Raw genomic sequence first — 19,441 nt, 5'->3', positions numbered from 1 at the left:
TCAGAAAACTAAGACACAAGAGAGGTTAAGTAATATTCACATAGAACAGTAGAGCCAGGATTTAAGCCTAGGCTCTTAACCAGTACACTGTATTAATGAACTTAGGGCCAAGTGAACCAGAGTAACTACAACTCAGCTTTTTTAACATTAAACAAGAAAAAGACTTTATTGTTTTTACAGAGAGAGGAGAGAGAGGGAGCAAGAAGTATCAACTCCTAGTCGCTTTACTTTAGTTGTTTACTGATTGCTTGTGGTACAAGCCTTGGCCAGGCAAGCCCAGGGCTTTGCACCATCAATGTAAACATTCCAGGTCGACCCTTTTTCCACTGCGCCACCACAGGTCAGGATCACTCAGCTCTTTTGTTGGAAAGATGGTGAGGTTCTGCTCCAGGTCTGGATTCATGTACAAATACTAAAATCAAGGAAGTCATGCCCAGGTGTTTTATAGGTTTCTGACTGCATAAAAATCATGAGACACCTGCTTTACTACTACCATGAAAGAGGTTACAACGTGTGTTCCTCAAATTCTAAAGGTGGTCATAAACTAGTGTTTCTTTCAGTGGTCACAGGAAAGGTACTAACAGGAAGGTAAGTAATGTTTCTTAATGTTGTCAGTTTAAAACAAAGGGTCTAGAGATCTTTGCCAGGATGACCTCAACCTCCCATTTTTTTTCTTTTCAATATCAAAAGAAAGTTCAGAATTTGGCATTCTAAATTAGGAATCTGAATCACAGCCAGACTTTTTACTGTTTCTCATCAAATCTGTCCTCTTTATTCTCTGCGTGGCTTCTTTTCACAATGGCAGCGTTCATTGCCTAGGCTGCGGAACGCTCCTGCCCCTGGTGCACACGGGACGCCAGTGAGAACATACTAAACAATCCACCAGGACAGAAGCCCTACCCCTGACTCATGGAATTTCTACTGGGATTTCTAAAAGTGCTTATCCTTGGTCTTTCCCTGCAAATGGACATCTGTTTTCAGTGACCTGGAAACCTTCACAGAAGCAAAAGGCTTACAAACAAAAAAATTAGATTTTATTCAAGATAAACAAAGGATAAGTGATTCACCAAATGAAATCATCCCATCATTTCACATTTTATCAAGAAGCCCACCAGTGAAAGCGCAAAGAAACGAAAATAAGCTATACAGTCGTCCCTTGCGTATCACGGTTCACTTTTTGCGGACTCACTGTATCGCGGGATTTTGTAGTATATAGGTATTTTTATATATTTACTATTTTAATTATTTTTGTGGCAAAATAAGCATTTTCAAGAGTGTAGAAAGTGTTTAAGAGCATAGGAAATGCTTATAAGAGTGTGGGGAGGGTTTATAAAGCCTTAAAATATATATAAATAATAAAATAAATACAAGGTTGCCACTTTGCGGATTTTTGCCTACTGTGGGGGGTTCCGGAACCTAACCCCCGCGATAGACGAGACGAGGGACCACTGTATGGCACAATTTTACTTTTATGAAAATGACAAGAAAACAAGCCGCTTCCTTCCAGAGGCACGGAGAGGGCTTCAGAGCGGGCACTTGGGGAGTTCAGTGCGGTAGGTGTTTTCCAGCCTATGAGGAACGCTTTCAAGTAACGCAGTTGTGCCCGCACAAACTGGCGCGGCCTGCAGCTTGCTGTAAGTGCAACTTGATAAAAGCACGGGATTATGGGCACACTCTTTTTCACTGGTTTATTACAAAAGAAAAACAATTCCCACAGACAAAATACCTAAATCCTTTTGCTGTCGCCCCCCTTTCCTAAATCCTCTGGAACTTTTTTTTTTCCCCTGAAGCTGGAAACGGGGAGAGAGAGTCAGACAGACTCCCGCATGCGCCTGACCCGGGATCCACCCGGCACGCCCACCAGGGGCGATGCTCTGTCCCTCCAGGGCATTGCTCTGCCGCAACCAGAGCCACTCCAGCGCCTGGGGCAGAGGCCAAGGAGCTATCCCCAGCGCCCGGGCCATCTTTGCTCCAATGGAGCCTTGGCTGCGTGAGGGGAAGAGAGAGACAGAGGAAGGAGGGGGTGGTGGAGAAGCAAATGGGCGCCTCTTCTATGTGCCCTGGCCGGGAATCGAACCCGGGTCCCCGCACGCCAGGCCAACGCTCTACTGCTGAGCCAACCGGCCAGGGTCAATCCTCTGAAACTAAACACCCTTCACACCCCTAGTCTGCTCAGCCCACACGGCCACCATGCTCCCTCCCTCCTGGCTGCACAGGTTAGAGGTTCCCACAACCCGGACCACGCCAGTGCAGCAGAACCACGTTCTAAAGGGGTTGAGCCCTTTAGAAAAATTTAAATAGTTGCTAACTCATTCTAATAAATGGATTACTTCTGTCCCTAAGATTTTTAAAAATTAACTGGCTGATTTTAGAGAGTCAAGGAGAAAGAGAGAAACATTATTTTGTTGTTCCATTTATTTATGAAGTCACTGGTTGATTCTTGTCTGTGCCCTGACTAGAGATCCAACCCATAACCTTGGTGTATTGGGAGAATGCTCTGACCAACTGAGCTATTTGGCCAGTGCTGCCCCCTAGGATATCTGATGCTCAAGGTCGGGTTTTTTTGTTACCATTTGACTCCTGAAAAGTATGATGAAATAGTCACCAATTTGTTCATCTTAGGAGTGCTACTTAAGATCCGGATGTGTCAAAATAAACAGCCAGGGTATTTTCTAAAAAGTCCACGATGGCCCTTTTGGCTGTGTCGCCAGCCAGTGCCTGGACACTGCTAATGTGCTCCAGGGCCCTTTTGACCATCTGGTCTCTTTCCTGTGGGCTGTGGGGTGCTCCAGTGTCATCTCCCTCTGCTCCTGATTTTAAAAACTGTAGGATATAGGACTGGACCATGTCACCATTCAATTCAAGGGTTTCTTTGATGCAAGGCAGGTCTGAAGCAGTGGCCAAGCTCAAGAGGTGAATCAGCGCCTGGCAGATTTGGGTCCGTAAGCTGGCACAGTATTTGAATTCCAGAAAGTCTGCGGTGTCTTCACTCTTCTGCAAGGCAGTCACCAGTGCATTCCAGATCTGGGCGTACTGGCCAACAGCTCCGTAGTGCTCTCTCTTGCCCGGGATGGAAAGGGCCGTGGCAGATCTGATGCGCACTTTGAAGTTCTTGCATGATGTCACAACTGATGTCAGAGCGTTGTAGGCCTGGGAGGTCCATGGGGCTGTTCCTAGAAAGAACCCAGTCATTAAAACAAATGAAGGCTTAGAAATAAATACGGTGAAAGGGAGAGGGGCAGGCAGAAGGAAACATACATCAGAGCTCAAGTTAGTTTTGTACTCAAACACAGGTTTTAATGGGCTTTTACTACATTTAAAAAAGTTAGTTTATATTTTAGCTGTCACAAAATCCTATAGAACCTGAGTGGTGAGTGACCAGGTAAGTGACCGAGTACTGACTCCCAAACCTCCCTCTCTCTGTAGACAAGCCTGCGCATGCTCAGGGCCTCTGCTACCCAAATGGGGACTCTGGTGACTCTGAAAGGGGGGTGCTGGCCGAGGGGGTATGGCTCGGTGGGAGAAGCACGGACGGAACTGTAGCCGCACTCGTCCTCTCAGTGGGCCACTTCCAGCAGCACAGAAACTGTACAACTGTATGCCCAGGCCTGCTCAGGCTGGGAAAGGACTGTTCTGTCACCCAGCTTAGCATCCAGACACTGCTCTGGACATAGCAGGTCACTCACTGTTCTGCCAAGTGAAAGAAAATTTTGTCTAGGCAGTGCCTGGGGAACAGAGTACTCAGATTAACCGAAAGCTCAATTTTCTAATTTTGAGAAGATGATGCCCAGATTTGTGTCTTCGTTCCTTTCCTGCTGGTGCCAGAATATCAGCTTGCTTTCCTCCTCGTCAGGGCTCCCACTCCCGATTCCATTTTGGGGGGCTTTTTTCCTCAGGATGGACAGCGGAGTAGACTGCAGCTTTCCTAAACTCTCCCGGCCCTTCCGGCTTCTTTGTTGCCTCCAAAGGCAGCCAAGCAGACACCCACCCTAAAAGTCACATTGGGCTCTTTCCTCAGTGGGAAAAGCCGCAAGGTACTGCTCTACCAGCTTCCGGCTGACTGGTCTCCTGGGATGCTCTTGGCATAATGGGGAGGAGAGCCAGATTCCCCTAACTTGACGCATGCTCTGCTGGTCCAGAATGGCTTTCCCTCTCCAGGCACGCCTTATGTTTCAAATCTTGTCACACAGACAAATGTATAAGGCAAATGCTGGCAACCAAAGCGAATGGGATTTGAGGCTAGGCTCCACATGCCCAAGCTGCTAGCAGCCACTGATGATACATTGATGTGCACGGCACGTCGTTCGTTAGAGACAGATGCCCTCCTACGTGAAGCATTCCACTTCAGCACCAAGGGCTCTCTTTCCTCCATCACAGCTTTTCCCTTTATTTTTTCCCTGCTTGTTAGAACAGTATATGCTGACTGAATACAATTTAGAAAATGAAGCAGAAAATAATCCTACTCACTATCCCATCCAGAGGCAACTGCTGTTGATAATGAGGCTAATTTCCTTTTCAGTCTTTTCCTACCCATTTATCGAGATCATACTGCAGAAACAATTTCATATCCTGGTTTAACTTGCTTAACATCAGAATTATTTTCATATTATCAAAAATCATTTGTAAACATAACTTTAAGTGACAACAAAATATCCCATTGAACATATCTATACCATAATTTATCTCAAACCATTTCTCTAAACTTGGGTGTTCAGTCTGTTTCCATTTTTTCCTAATACTGTGATAAATAATACTGTCATGAACATCTTTAGTAACAACACAGACTGGTGTGTGCTGTCCAAAGAGGCCCTCCACACAGAGCAGAGGAAAACTTTCTTACCTAATGGAAGAGCAGGATTTTTAAATACATTTCCCATTGCATAACAAGCATTCCATCGAACTTTCATGCCAGCCTCAATCAGAACAGTAGAAATTAAGGCTTGGATCGACTCCTCGATGATTTCAGCAAATCGGGGTTTTTCTATATGAGATGGCTGTAGAAAATGTAGCAAATTTCCAAGGGCCCGGACTGCGTTACTTTTTACCTAGAATAAAATGTAAATGCATTAGGTCCAGGCCGGTTTGCTCAGTGGTAGTCAGCCCAGTGTGTGGATGTCCTAGGTTTGATTCCAGATCAGTGCACACAGGAGAAGCAACCATCTACTTCTCCATCCCTCCTTCTCTTGCTTCTTTCACTTTCTCTCTCTCCACCTGCTGCAGCCAAGGTTCGATTGGAGCTCTCTGGTCCCAGGCACTGAGGATGGCCCCATGGCCTCTGTCTCAGGTGCTAGGAAGAGCTAGTAACCTCAGGTGCTCGGCTGCTAAGCAACAGAGTAGTGCCCCAGATGGGCATAGCATCGCCCCCTAGTGGGCTTGCCGGGTGGATCCTGGTCGGGGTGCATGCAGGACTCTGTCTTTGCCTAAACCTTCTCTCACTGAATAAAAAAGAGAGAGAGGAAAAAAAAAGTAAAAGCATTAGGAATCTGTTTTGCCAAAGATGTGTCAGAAAGTATAATTTCAGCTTAAAAAACTCCAGGAGGTCCTAGATATCTTAAAGCAAGACTGTCAATGAAAAATGCAGCCTGTAAAAGTGCAAGTCCTCATAACACTGCAAAGTCTTGCAGGGTTAACAGTTGAGCCATCAGAAAGGTGAAGTTCTGCAGAGCTCCTTGCCCTGGTATTTTTAGTAATAGATGGGGCTTCAGAGATCTCCATCTTCCTCGAGTTACAAAGGTGGCATGCCAACCCCAGGAGCCAGGGGACACTGCCGGTTTGCAGCAGAGCTGGGAGGAGGAGCTACGTCTCATAGTTACTGTCTAATACTCTTCTTTTAGAGAAAAGCATTTTTTTTCTTTGTGGTATACTAGAATCATCTGGGGAGCTTTCTTTTTTTTTATTTTTTATTTATTTATTTTTTATTTTTTTCATTTTTCTGAAGCTGGAAACAGGGAGAGACAGTCAGACAGACTCCCGCATGCGCCCGACCGGGATCCACCCGGCACGCCCACCATGGGGCGACGCTCTGCCCACCAGGGGGCGATGCTCTGCCCATCCTGGGCGTCGCCATGTTGCGACCAGAGCCACTCTAGCGCCTGAGGCAGAGGCCACAGAGCCATCCCCAGCGCCCGGGCCATCTTTGCTCCAATGGAGCCTTGGCTGCGGGAGGGGAAGAGAGAGACAGAGAGGAAAGCGCGGTGGAGGGGTGGAGAAGCAAATGGGCGCTTCTCCTGTGTGCCCTGGCCGGGAATCGAACCTGGGTCCTCCGCACGCTAGGCCGATGCTCTACCGCTGAGCCAACCGGCCAGGGCGAGCTTTCTTTTTTAAAGACAATTCCCAGAGCCTATGCTCAGGAATTCTGATTGAATTAGTCTGAGATAGGGCTTCCCAGGTTTTCAGAATCACCGTACTAAAATTGAGTACTTGATATGGGTCAGGTACTCTGTTAGGTGCTTTAAGATGAGATATCTCAGAGCCCAATATGTAACAACTGCCACGTTAGAAATTACAAAACTGACCTCCCGAGAAGTCAAATGCATCACAGGTCACCCACCACTAAAGGGCAAGCCAGGATTTGAACCATGTCTAACTGGCTCTAAAGCCAGGATTATGCTTTTATTTGTTTTTTGTTTTGTTTTGTCTTTTTTTTGTTTGTTTTTTTTTGTTTTTTTTTTACAGAGACAGAGAGAGTCAGAGAGAGGGATAGATAGGGACAGACAGACAGGAACGGAGAGAGATGAGAAGCATCAATCATTAGTTTTTTGTTGCGACATCTTAGTTGTTCATTGATTGCTTTCTCATATGTGCCTTGACTGTGGGGCTACAGCAGACCGAGTAACCCCTTGCTCAATCAAGCCAGTGACCTTGGGTCCAAGCTGGTGAGCTTTTGCTCAAACCAGATGAGCCCGTGCTCAAACTGGCGACCTCGGGGTCTCGAACCTCAGTCCTCCACATCCTAGTCTGATGCTCTATCCATTGTGCCACCGCCTGGTCAGGCCAGGATTATGCTTTTAAAAATTATTCAAAACCAAGATCTGGTCACTTTTCTGACTTGTCGATTCTACTTAAAATATTCTTTTGAAAAAACCAGATTAATAATAAAATAAACATGGATATATCGTGTAGTATTACAAATGACGCTGATGTTTTTTATGAGCTAGGAGGTAAGAAACAAATTGTACAACTATGGAGTAGGCCACTTTACACCCTGAGTACACTCTCCCTCTCCTCTGAACAGGGATAAATCAGAAGGAATAAAACAATAACACACTAAGTATCTCCCTGACAAATACCAGGCTCTGTCTTGGTTTTACCTTGTCTTTATCCCTGGATGCTTCTATCGCTGATCGCAGCATCTTCAAGAGCAGGAGATCGGAGAACTCCTCCTGGAAACTGGGCTCTGGCGATTCCCTGTCCAACCAAGGCAGGCAAGACACGGTTAAAGGTAAAACCCACTGAAAGGTATATACATACAAATATAGTCACTTAGTATAACTATAGAAACTTTAGGAAAACAGCTTGACACATCTGTTCAGCTTATACCAAGAACTTACATTTTATACTGTTTGACCTCATAGGTCTACATTTAGGAATGTAACCAACAGAAATAACTCAAATGGAGATTTCCTGTACAAAAAATGTTCAATGTGTATAAAAATCTAAAACAATATATGTGTCCAATAATAGGGAAATGGTGATGACTGCATAATAACAAACAATGGTTTATAAAAAGTTAGTATTGATAGAAGTCAGGAGAACGCTTATATATGCTGTATGTTAGAGTTAAGTGACAAAAAGCAGGGCACTTATGTATGAGTAAGGACAGTTGCCTGTGGGGAGGGACACTAGGAGATTAAGGTAAGAAAAAGGCTTTACACTGAATACCTCTTTGTACTGTTTGATATTTTTTAACCTGTGAGTATATTACTTTAAAAACATAAAAATGTGATATTTAAGGAGAGCAACCATTAAGAAGGTTTTGGGTTTCCACATTTTCTGTAAAATGTGGACATAGTTCTTATATCAACGTACAGTATTTTTGCACAGAGATATTAAGAACAGCTTACTAATCTTCTTACTTGAAGGAAGATAAAACAAAGCAAAGCAGGAAGACTGGCCACATGTGGGGGCATTATACCAATTCTTCTACTGTAGAGAGCCCACCCTCGGAGTCACCCCATGGAAACGAGCTGAGTCACCTACATGTTGACAATCATAGTGTCTGTCAGATTGCCCAGGGACCAGGCTGCTTTGGCCCGGACATTCAGAGACTTGTCTTGAAGTGACATCAATATTGCATTTGCTGTGTCTGCAACAAATATGACATCCTATAAGATAAACAAAACAAAATGATAAAGTTACTTTAGAAGTTCATACTGCTTCCTTGGAAATTCTCAGTTCATTTTAAAGTGATAAGCCTTTACCACAAATTTCTATTTGGAAATCAAAATTCATTTACTCAATTTACTGTTTTTCTTGTACACTACAATTTGAACACCCATTAAAATCCCAGGGGAAGGTCTCCCATGATTTTGGTATTTGCTATACACACACCTGAGGAGTCTACAGACTTGCTCTTGTAAGCATCTGATTCCCTGGCCTGTGACAGTTACCTATGAATTCTGTGCTTGGATTTATCTCCACCTTGAGAAACGATGTTGCCAATGAATGCATTTCCAAAACACCTCCTATTTACTTACACACTTCTCAGCGAGCTAAATGTCACAAGTAAGAGTGAAGGAGAAATTTATTTCCTTCTTAGTAAAAATCTATCTACCTTCTAAATTATTACTATTGCATGGTAATGCCTCATCTTATTTGTTTTTCAATCATTCATTAAACATTTACTGGGCACCTAGCTATTTATATGTGCAGTGCGCTAAGTACTGTAATTAAAAATAAATGAACCATAGGTATTACCATATTTTAGTAGCAATTAAGGAAACCAGATTGCAAAGCAATTTAACTTCCTTTACTGTTCAACTCAAGAGCTCTAATCCACCAAGAAAAGGGTTGATCTGGACCAAAAGGGGCCCAGAAGAGCCACACAGGCTCGCTCTGACCTGTCTAAGACAGGGAAAAACCACGTAGACTCCGAGGGCCCGAGAGGCGGTAGCTTTCACCAGACGATTCTTGCTGTCATTCAGCCCAAGCAGCACCGTGATGCACAGGATCTGCCAGTCACTCTGCAGTAAGGAAGGGTGGCAAAGGGGAGGCGAGGTGAAAACCCTAGGGAGTGCATGACTTTGACAAGTGACTGTGACATGTCTGTGTTTGAGCACAGTCAGGACTTGAATACAACTGACACCTTGGTAGAGAGCAAAGGTTCACTTCCGATCCAGCTGTTATCTGAGCACCCCTTGGTGCGGGCCACACACAGCCCCTAGGATCACTTAACCTTCACATCTGTGTGAATTAGGCCACTTTACTCTCCCACTTCATTAAAGCTGCCTTCTTTATAAAAGCTAATTCACATAAGTACAAACACAGGTAAATGCCACTGGGAACTAAAGGAAAGAACAGTTTGAATGCCATACGTGTTGGGTACCAGCTAAGTATCTGCACATCCTTCATGTTATGACTCACACCATTCCCATTTTATAGATGACAAAATGCAGTTTTAGAGAAGTTAAGATCATCAAAGAGCCAGAAAGCAGGAGAGCTGAGATTTAAACCTGTATCTTTCTAAGTTTTGGCTTTGAAATCTTTCTGAAATTTCTCTGACTTCAAAGCCTCTACTAGCCCCTGCCTTCTGAGCATGGGAGGAAAAGCTCTTCCGAGACATGAAGATTTTTAAGTTTTCCCATCGCCCTCACCCACACTCAAGCAGAATAAGCCTGTTTTCCTCAGAGATGATAAACACTGGTTCAAAAGGAAAAAGGATCAAAATCAGGCTCGAGCTGTGATGCTCAGAGGCACCATTTAAGGGTAAGAAAACACACTTGAAGTTACCGGCAGACTGCCGAAGGCTTCTGGCAAGATGGAAGACAGGGCATCACAGGCGCTCGCCTGCAGAATCGGGTCGTCTGCGTTCTGCAGGGCTCTGGGTAAAGGACCATTCAGCATCATAGTCCAGAACAGCACCACCTGGAACAGGGCATGGTTACAACTGCAGCCCACGAGCAGCAGTGGCCCCAGCTCAACACTAAGACCACCCCCGTGACTGCAGCAATGATACATTTTTCCTTCCAACCGCAGCTGTTTATACTTGCTCTCTAGTCTTCCACAACAATGAAAAGACCTCTAAAAACAACTAATTGAATCCTTCCATTTTACTGATTAGGAAACTACAGTCTGCTAGCATTCACAGACAGAGATAATAACGAGGAGGAGGAGGATGAAGATGATGATGACAGTGACTATAGCAGCAATACCAGCTCATGTTTTTCTGAGTGTTTGATGCTCCAGGCATTGTTCTGAGTGCTTTACATATATCAGCTCATTTTAATCCTTAGCACAACTAAGTGAAGTATTTGTCATTATCTCCATATTCATACAAGGAAAGTGAGGCACAAAGAAATAATGTACCTTGCTGGTGGGCAGCAGAGCTGGACTAAAATCCAGACCAGACACCCAGCGAGGGCTCTTTCAATCTGATTCCTCATGGGCACAGAGCTCAGGGTATCAGGGTGGCCTCAGACCCTGTGCCCGAGGCAGGGCTGGGGCTGAGACCTTCAGCTATGGATTCCTGTCTCTGCAACCTTGGGCAAGTCACTAAACCTGATCACTCAGCCTCAAAATGAACTGAATGAAGCACTAAGGAGAGAGACACCCGTGAACTGACATTCACTCACCACGGTGACCGGCACTCTCTGCTCAGGGGCTACGGTAGAATCTGGCTTGTACTGCTGTATTAGGCCTGTGCCCAGTTCTTCCAAAAGCTGTGAAGATAAAAATAGATATCTGAGCAGACTCTTAGAACTCTGGAGGTAAAAGACTACTTCAGTTTGGAGATTATATCAAATCAAGGGGAAAAATAACTTCCAACTGATTTTCTTTCTTTTCTATGTCACTTCTATGTAAGACGCATTCTTTCCAGGAGCAAAAATCACCTGCCATATACAGTATTGTTCATTTCTTACCAAATCAATTCTTTGGGTTTATATATAGAGCTGAAACCTCTTAAAAAACCTCAGCACTGTTGAACATATGACATAAACGGAACAGAAGAAAAAGGGCACGTGGTTCGGAACGAAAATGACCTTTGCTCCATGGAGCTGAACAGACGGATCAGACTCTCCCATGCACCTGCAGATCACCTCTCCCAGCTCCATCAGGTAGGCCTGGGCCACTAAAAAGTAGCCCCTCGCAAGGTGAGCCAACACCTGCAAAGAGAACAGAGCATGAACCACGCGACCTGAATGCAGGGCTGCAATATCCGGAAAAGTGGTTCAGTATTTCAGAAATCACTCGCACTTAACTCGGGGCTGAAACATGGCATTGAACTAAGTGAAGGACAACCATAACCTTTACCTTAGGGCTCAAATCAATGGACTGTATCATATAAATTTATGGTGCTTTGTAATTTATGAAACAGTTTTCATTAAGATTATCAATATTACTTCATTTAATTAAGCCTAGGTATAATTTTTTGAGGTGGGTCTTAATCGACTGTTTCAGCTGAAGAAGCTAATGTTAAAAAAATTTAAAGGGGCCCTGGCCGGTTGGCTCAGCGGTAGAGCATCGGCCTAGTGTGCGGAGGACCCGGGTTCGATTCCCGGCCAGGGCACACAGGAGAAGCGCCCATTTTTCTTCTCCACCCCTCCGCCGCGCCTTCCTCTCTGCCTCTCTCTTCCCCTCCCGCAGCCAAGGCTCCACTGGAGCAAAGATGGCCCGGGCGCTGGGGATGGCTCTGTGGCCTCTGCCTCAGGCGCTAGAGTGGCTCTGGTCGCAACATGGCGACGCCCAGGATGGGCAGAGCATCGCCCCCTGGTGGGCAGAGCGTCGCCCCTGGTGGGCGTGCCAGGTGGATCCCGGTCGGGCGCATGCGGGAGTCTGTCTGACTGTCTCTCCCTGTTTCCAGCTTCAGAAAAATGCAAAAAAAAAAAAAAATGCAAAAAAAAAAAAAATTAAAGGTTAAAGAGGTTAAAGGGTATGTTTAATATTAAGCAGATACTTTGGCAGCAGACCCCAGGACCAAACCCATGTCTTAGATCACACTTGGGTACATAACAAGCAAATACTTTAATCTAGGGGTGTTTTCTTCTTTTGAAGGAGCAATTACATTTTGTTGTCTCTAAGCAGATATAAGACCAGAGAAAAGTTTATAGAGAATTAAACATTTATTTAACTTTATGTTGCAGAAATCACAGATTAACAACAATGTCTTCCAGAATTACTATATAATTATTATATCCACCTATTAATATACTACCTGAGGTGACTACAATGGCTTACAACGAAAAGGAATGACCCTGACATTTCAGAGCCAAAGGCCCCACCACACAGAGAAAACAGCAACAACAAAAAAGGCACTCACACCTTCAGTACACCTCCCACTGACGCGGCTGACATGTGGCTCAGTTTTACATTATTTCCACACTCCTCACCAACTTCCTAGGAAGGAAGAATAACTAACTTCCATTTCAGAGATGAGGAAATGAAACCTCCTACCTGCAAGGCCTCCAGGCGCATGGGGCATGGTACGTAGCTCCCTGCCGCACAGCCAGCATCGACACCCAGAAAGGAATCCTCCCTGGGCAGCGCGACAGTGGAAATGCAAAGGCGAATGAGCCAGCAGGGCTCTGAAGGCCCCTTTGGTGAACCAACTGATGCTTCTTCCAGAAAGGGTCCCACGGGGGCTTTCTTCCACCAGTCCAGGGGGTTGAGGTGAGGAGTTCCTGAATTGCTATTGCTGAGTCCAGAAGAACAGGGCTGCTGCAGAAGTAGCTGGACTTCAGGTAAAGGTGCGTGAGTGGACACTATGGCTCCCAAGAGTGTGAGACTTGACACACGAACATTAACATCTGTCAAAGCAAGCAGTAAAAACCTATCACCACCTGACCAGGCGGTGGCGCAGTGGGTAGAGCATCGGACTGGGATGCAGAAGGACCCAGGTTTGAGACCCCGAGGTCGCCAGCTTGAGCGCGGGCTCACCTGGCTTGAGCAAAAAAAAAAAAAAAGCTCACCAGCTTGGATCCAAGGTCACTGGCTCGAGCAAGGGGTTACTCAGTCTGCTGAAGGCCCGCAGTCAGGGCACATATGAGAAAGCAATCAATGAACAACTAAGGTGTCGCAACGAAAAACTGATGATTGATGCTTCTCATCTCTCTCCGTTTCTGTCTATCTGTCCCTATCTATCCCTCTCTCTGACTCTCTCTGTCCTTGTAAAAAAAAAAAAAAAAGAACCTATCACCATGGGAAGAGCTGTTATAAGGATCACAGTTATTCCTGCAGGTAATTAAGAATTATGACATCCTTGTTTAATCTGAATGTAATTACATCCATGTTCTAGTTTATAGGAAATACACAGGACAACAATACAAGTTAACACTATGAAGAAACTATCAGACAAACTGAGAATGTGAGACATTCGATAAGACAATTGGCTTGAACTTTTCCAAAACTCAGTATCATGAAAGGAAAAGAAAGGGTAGAGACTATTCTAGATTTAAAAAGGCTAATGTGGGCCTGACCAGGTGGTGGCGCAGTGGATAGAGCATCGGACTGGGATGCAGAAGGACCCAGGTTCGAGACTCCGAGGTCGCCAGCTTGAGTGCGGGCTCATTTGGCTTGAGCAAAGCTCACCAGCTTGGACCCAAGGTTGCTGGCTCCAGCAAGAGGTTCCTCAGTCTGCTGAAGGCCCGTGGTCAGAGCACATATGAGAAAGCAATCAATGAACTAAGGTGTTGCAATGAAAAAGTGATGATTGATGCTTCTCATCTCTCTCCGTTCCTATCTGTCTGTCCCTCTCTCTGACTCTCTCTGTCCCTGTAAAAAAAAAAAAAAAAAAAAAAAAAAAAAAAAAGCTAATGTGGCATAAAAACTAAATGCAATACATGAACCTTGAATGAATGTAGGTTAAGGAAAAGCTATAAAACACTTTTTGGGACATATGGAGAAATCGGAATGTGGACAAGATATTAGACAATCTTAAGAAATTGCTGTAAATTTCTCAGGTACAAAAATAGTTTTGTGTTTTCTAGGTCATCTTTATTCTTAGTATATACATGCTAAGGTATTTAGGGTGAAATATCATATCTATAATTTACTTTCAAATGGTTCAAGGAGAAAAAGTCTATAGAAATATATATACACAAACAAAAATACACATATACACACACAGATACACACTGCAGGAAGGAAGAGATACAGAAAGCAAATATGACAAATATTAATAACTGTTAAGTCTAAGAAGAGGTATGCAGATGTTCAATGTACTATTCTTCCAAATTTTCTGTGGGTTTGAACATTTTGACAGTGAAAAGTTGATGGAGGACAGAGCCAGACACTTGACAGGGCCCTCAGAGACGGGGCACACGACCCTCGGCTCACAAAGCAAAGCTGGTGGGTGGGACAAGCAGCGGACGGAGCCAGGATGTGTTAGTCTTACTCGTCACTAATGTGATGAGACACCTTAAAGCACGATTTATCTTTCGGGGTCCCATTTTACACATTGGTATAAGGAGTGAATTAAACCCAGTTTACAGGGCATTATCTCAGTTAAGACTCATCCAAGTCTTATGAGGTTGGTATAATCCTTTTTTCCTTCAGAGAAAGAGAGAGAGGGAGGAAGGGAGAGAGATGAGAAGCATCAAGGTGTAGCTGTGTCATTTTAGTTCACTAATTGCTTCTCCTACAAGTCTTGATGGGGAGGGGGCTCAAATTGAGCCAGTATTCCTTTTTCAAGCCAGTGACCTTGGGCTCAACCAGCAACCTTGGGCTTCAAACCAGCATCCCTGGGGTCATCATGTCAATGATCTCGCACTCAAACCTGATGAGCCCACACTCAAGCCCATGACTTTGGGGTTTCGAATCTGGGTCCTCAGCGATCCAGGTCAATTGCTTTAACCATGTTCCACCATCAGTCAGGCAAAGAAGTTAGATTTTATATTCCAGTTTTTCTTTCCAGAAAGGAAGTCTGTCTATCTGACTGTCCATTCATACTCTACTTGTGACTCAAGGATATAACTATTGTGTACTAGAGGGGATCCCTTGCACTTGACTCAATCTAAGGGATACGCTGTTTATTGCACTAACATATCAAAGAGGCATTAAACTTTACAATTAATTTTCCAGCTCACTTCCTGCCATTGGTGCTTCAGGGATCAAAAGTGGAGTTCTAGCAATGTATGAGTCTCCTGAAAACTTGCAGAAAGTAGAGCTATCCAATTGCTTTGAATATTTTTAAACTAATAATCTAGATTTGACTGACATACAGAAGCAGATAGTTTTAAACTACCACTCACCTTTGTGGAGGATATAAGGCTTTATTTGGTTCCAGACCTTGGTCAGCAGGCTGAGTTTCAGGCGGTTATAAGGTGAGTTTGACACCAAATTTGCAAGGCACTGCAAAGGACAAGAACAGCTCATCAACGGGCCTGATTAAGCCATAACAAAGACAAAATTTTAGTGTTTAATTTTAAAAGGAAGGCCTTCACACTACTTATTTGAAAATCACTTTTTCTTTTCTGTCTTTTGGGGGGTGGGATAGCAGTAGTTTTCTCATTGGTACAACTTAAAACTAAAAGTAAAGGAGTACTTTTTTTTGAAATGGATTTGGATATACAGAAATGGGAGGTAAGATCAAACAAGTAGGTACAAATAGGATATCTTTAAATAAAATTACTACTTAGTTATTATATTAAGTCAAGTTACTTTTCAGCAATGTACAACTTTATACAAAATTGAAACAGAGAACTTGGCACATTTACCTTAATTATCTGAATAAGGGTCTGTGAGTCTGACTCAGCCACCAAAGCCAACAAAAGACATCTGTGCAACTCTCTGATGCTGGAAGCAATCATTACCGAGAAGGGCGTAAAAGCCCTTCTGTGGTCACTGGTATCTTCAGCAACAGAAAGAAACTGCTTTGAGCCTTCCAAGATGGCAGATAACACTTGCAAAGCACAGGCACGCGTCTGAAATTTCAGGATGATTCACATCAGTTTACTAAAAATCAGAAAGTCAGATCCCCTTCTTCCTACACACATTTTCAATTTTCAAAGTTTTTTAGGATCATTTAAATTAGAATAAAGGCAATGGGATTATCTATCAGGTCCTAAAAGTAGCCATGAACTGGGCCACTTGCACCCCACAGGTAAAACAAAAATCTTGAACCATACAGCTGTTAGGTTTTCTTATGGTAAGAAGTCTAAGCTACATAGAGTACAAAACCCTGAAATCATGAGCATGAGAATAACAAAGGTTAGATAGAGCCTAGTTTACTCAAGCATAAGACCAACTGAAAAGAGAGACCAGCCCATGATGTAGAAAAAAACCACACGTCTAGAGTCTGTTTCACATCCAAGTTCCTGAGGACATTCTGGTTTATAGTCTATCTGGAAGCACCTCTATGAGCGCTCGATGTCAATTAGATAGGGTATTAGAAACTACAACCTCAACGTGGCAGGCCCCACTTGTGATGGAAATTTTAGGTGCAGGATAACGATGCCTGCAGTGAGAGTCCTTGATAATCAAAGAAAAGAGGACCACTGCGTATGACCTTATGGGCGGAGAGCAAACACGTGCACCTTTGTTAAAGGACTGCTGAATCTGCCAGGAAGTGTCACTGCATCAGTGCGTTTTCTTTATAAGATTAGATCACTTAATTGATACTGTGATGACTTTGCAGTATTACAAGTCAGAAAAGAAAAAAATCAAAAGAAAGTCCATTTAACCAAAATGAATGTTAAGTGATAAGTGCAAGACTAGTTTTATGAAATAATAGTGTACACTCCTTAGCCAGCTCACTCCAAAATGGCAATTAAACCTTGACAGATATTTTTAAAGCAGGGAAACATTATAATTTTAGTATCTAATCTTAAATATTTACTCAACATGAAGTATATCTGAATTTCATGTGAAAAAGATTTTCCAGGAAACTTTCAACTAGATTATCTCCAAGTAACCAAAGAATAACTCCTCCACGCCTTTTGTAGAGTGGAATCATAAACTACTACTTTGAGAACAAATATGTAGTATAAGAGTGTGATCCTTTGGAATTAAGCATAATCACAAATTAGGAAGTTGATGATGTATTAGGAAGGGTTGTGTATGTGTGTGTGAAAGAAGGAGAGAGAGAGAGGGAGAGAGAGAGCAAGAGAGAGCGAGAGAGAGAGAGAGCGAGAGAGCTAGCTAGTGGGTTTGTGCTCAAGTCCGTTGATACAAGAACTTAGATTGGAGGCTGGTTGGCCTGACCTGTGGTGGCGCAGTGGATAAAGTGTCGACCTGGAAATGCTGAGGTCGCCGGTTCGAAACCCTGGGCTTGCCTGGTCAAGGCACATATGGGAGTTGATGCTTCCAGCTCCTCCCCCCTTCTCTCTCTCTCTGTCTCTCTCTCCTGTCTCTCTCCTCTCTAAAAATGAATAAAATAAAAAAAAAAAAAAAAAAAAGATTGGAGGCTGGCAACCTTCTCCAGTAGAGGGCCAGTAGTACATGTTTTGTATTTAAGACTTTGTAGACCACAGAGTCTCTGGAGCAGCCACTCAACTCTGCAAGGTTGCACAGATTCTATATAAAGGAAAAAAATGTGAGTGTTCCAATGAAATATTACTTATGGACAATGGAATGAGAACTTCGTATAACTCTCATAGGCCATGAACTATTATTCTTCTTTGATTTTTAAAAAACCATTTAAAAGCATGAAAACCACTCTTAGCTCAGGTATCATAGAAAACAGTTAACGGGCCATATCTGCCCCACAGGCTAGTGTGCCAACCCCTTGATTAGATGACTGAATGGTTGGAACTGAAAAAGGTACATACATTATGCTAAACCTCCATTTCTTCAGAAGGCAATTAAAAAAAATCACAATTCCAACAGCTCACAAACCAATAAAATTTAAAACCAACTTGTAGAAAGAAAGAAACTGATGCTTGAAAATCAAACATTTTCAATCCAATTAACTTGAACTTTGGTACCCTCAGAAGGAAAAAGCATCCATGACCGTCACAGATGAAAACAAAAGGAATGTCACTGAAATTGGTTATTTTCCACCACTGAGGTATAAAATCTATATATTAATGTGACACTATATCGAATTATACTTCTCATAGTTTTGATTTAATCTCTTTTAAACCCTGTTTAATATATCTTTTGTTATAAAACTGCTATTTATGACAGTGAATCCGGTTCAAGTTCTGTTCATTTATTCTTATATCAATATTTAATATACTGTTTGCCAGTTCTAATAAGCCCTTTCAGCAGACATTACTGATGTGCAAGTAAACCAGTGGAGGTGTGGCTCTCTAGAGAGCTCATGATGCTGTCTGTATTGTCTGGACATTCACAGTGATGGATGAAAGACTTTTCAAACTTACAAACACCAGTGTGCTCAGTTTCACCAGAGGATAGTTTCAGTGCCTTGGACATGAAGGGGTTTCAAAGGTAATGAAATAGAAAAGCCTCTTTCCTTTTCTGCTACTTAAGAACGTGGCAGAAATGTCTGCTAAGGTAGCTTAGTCTATTCTTATGTTTTCCTTTTTTTATGTATGTTCAGTCTCAGGATAATTCTGGGAGGGTGATGCACTCCCTGCCGGGAGTGGGTATCACAGAGGTTTCAGTGTAGGGCACCTGGCTGTTCTCTTCCTCGGCTTTGTCCGAGTACTGACTACTCTTCACACATGTTCAGGGTTAATTCCACTGGCTGACACTCCCAAAGCTGGTTGCCTTTTAGGTGGAGGCACTTGAAGACTATGTCCAGGTCTCTAGATTTGGAGACATCCAAGCAAAGGTCACCTGCTCTTGGCTGCCCATAAGAGAAAGCCTGATTGCCTACCATTCCATGACAGCTAAAAATTTCAACTCTATTCTTTCCTATTGATGCTACCTATCATCTAGATTTTGATTTGTTTTCACATTTCATAACTCTCTAAAAGAGAAATAATCATCACGGAACTTGAAAATCAGTATAATTCTCAAGGTACCAAAGGGAAGGCCTGCCCTACAGTTTGTTCCTTAGATCAAGTCTTGTTGATACAGCTACATAATCTCCCTCTGTAACACCCGAGGAAATCCTTTGGAAGAAATTCTTACATTAGCTGTGTTATTTTACTGATGGCTGTGTCCTGCCTGGAAACCTCGGATGTCCTTCCTGAAGCACACTTCCAACATGTAAATGTGACAATTTCCCATACTGCCAAATCCTAAAGGAAATTTCTAAGTTTTCTTCTTTCCAGTGAACTATCCGAGAATTTCATATTCCAATTTCCTGAAAGCATTCTGTCATTGTTGGGGTCCTGAATGGGAGAGTCATTTTTCCTTCTGTCCATTGCCCTTTGGAAAA

The 19,441-nt window shown here is 43.3% G+C and overlaps 1 protein-coding gene across 1 annotated transcript in view; it reads right to left on the bottom strand.

Annotated features, from left to right (window-relative positions):
- Nucleotides 1–1,106: 1,106 nt before the first annotated feature.
- HEATR6 (HEAT repeat containing 6) overlaps nt 1,107–19,441 on the bottom strand; it is a 37,454-nt gene continuing 19,119 nt past the window's right edge. Inside the window, exons 10-20 of the mRNA XM_066263385.1 lie at nt 15,870–16,076; nt 15,405–15,504; nt 12,610–12,962; nt 11,199–11,321; nt 10,791–10,877; nt 9,949–10,083; nt 9,060–9,182; nt 8,200–8,324; nt 7,311–7,407; nt 4,841–5,045; nt 1,107–3,173 (exon numbers count right to left, since the gene is read on the bottom strand). Coding sequence (XP_066119482.1) covers nt 2,632–3,173; nt 4,841–5,045; nt 7,311–7,407; nt 8,200–8,324; nt 9,060–9,182; nt 9,949–10,083; nt 10,791–10,877; nt 11,199–11,321; nt 12,610–12,962; nt 15,405–15,504; nt 15,870–16,076 — 2,097 coding nt within the window. The 3' untranslated portion in view covers nt 1,107–2,631. The remainder of the gene's footprint in view (nt 3,174–4,840; nt 5,046–7,310; nt 7,408–8,199; nt 8,325–9,059; nt 9,183–9,948; nt 10,084–10,790; nt 10,878–11,198; nt 11,322–12,609; nt 12,963–15,404; nt 15,505–15,869; nt 16,077–19,441) is intronic.

This window comes from Saccopteryx bilineata, chromosome 2 (genome assembly GCF_036850765.1).
Source record: "Saccopteryx bilineata isolate mSacBil1 chromosome 2, mSacBil1_pri_phased_curated, whole genome shotgun sequence".
NCBI lineage: Eukaryota > Metazoa > Chordata > Mammalia > Chiroptera > Emballonuridae > Saccopteryx > Saccopteryx bilineata.
The sequence above is the reverse complement of the archived record's forward strand: the minus strand, read 5'-3'. Positions and strand labels throughout refer to the sequence as shown.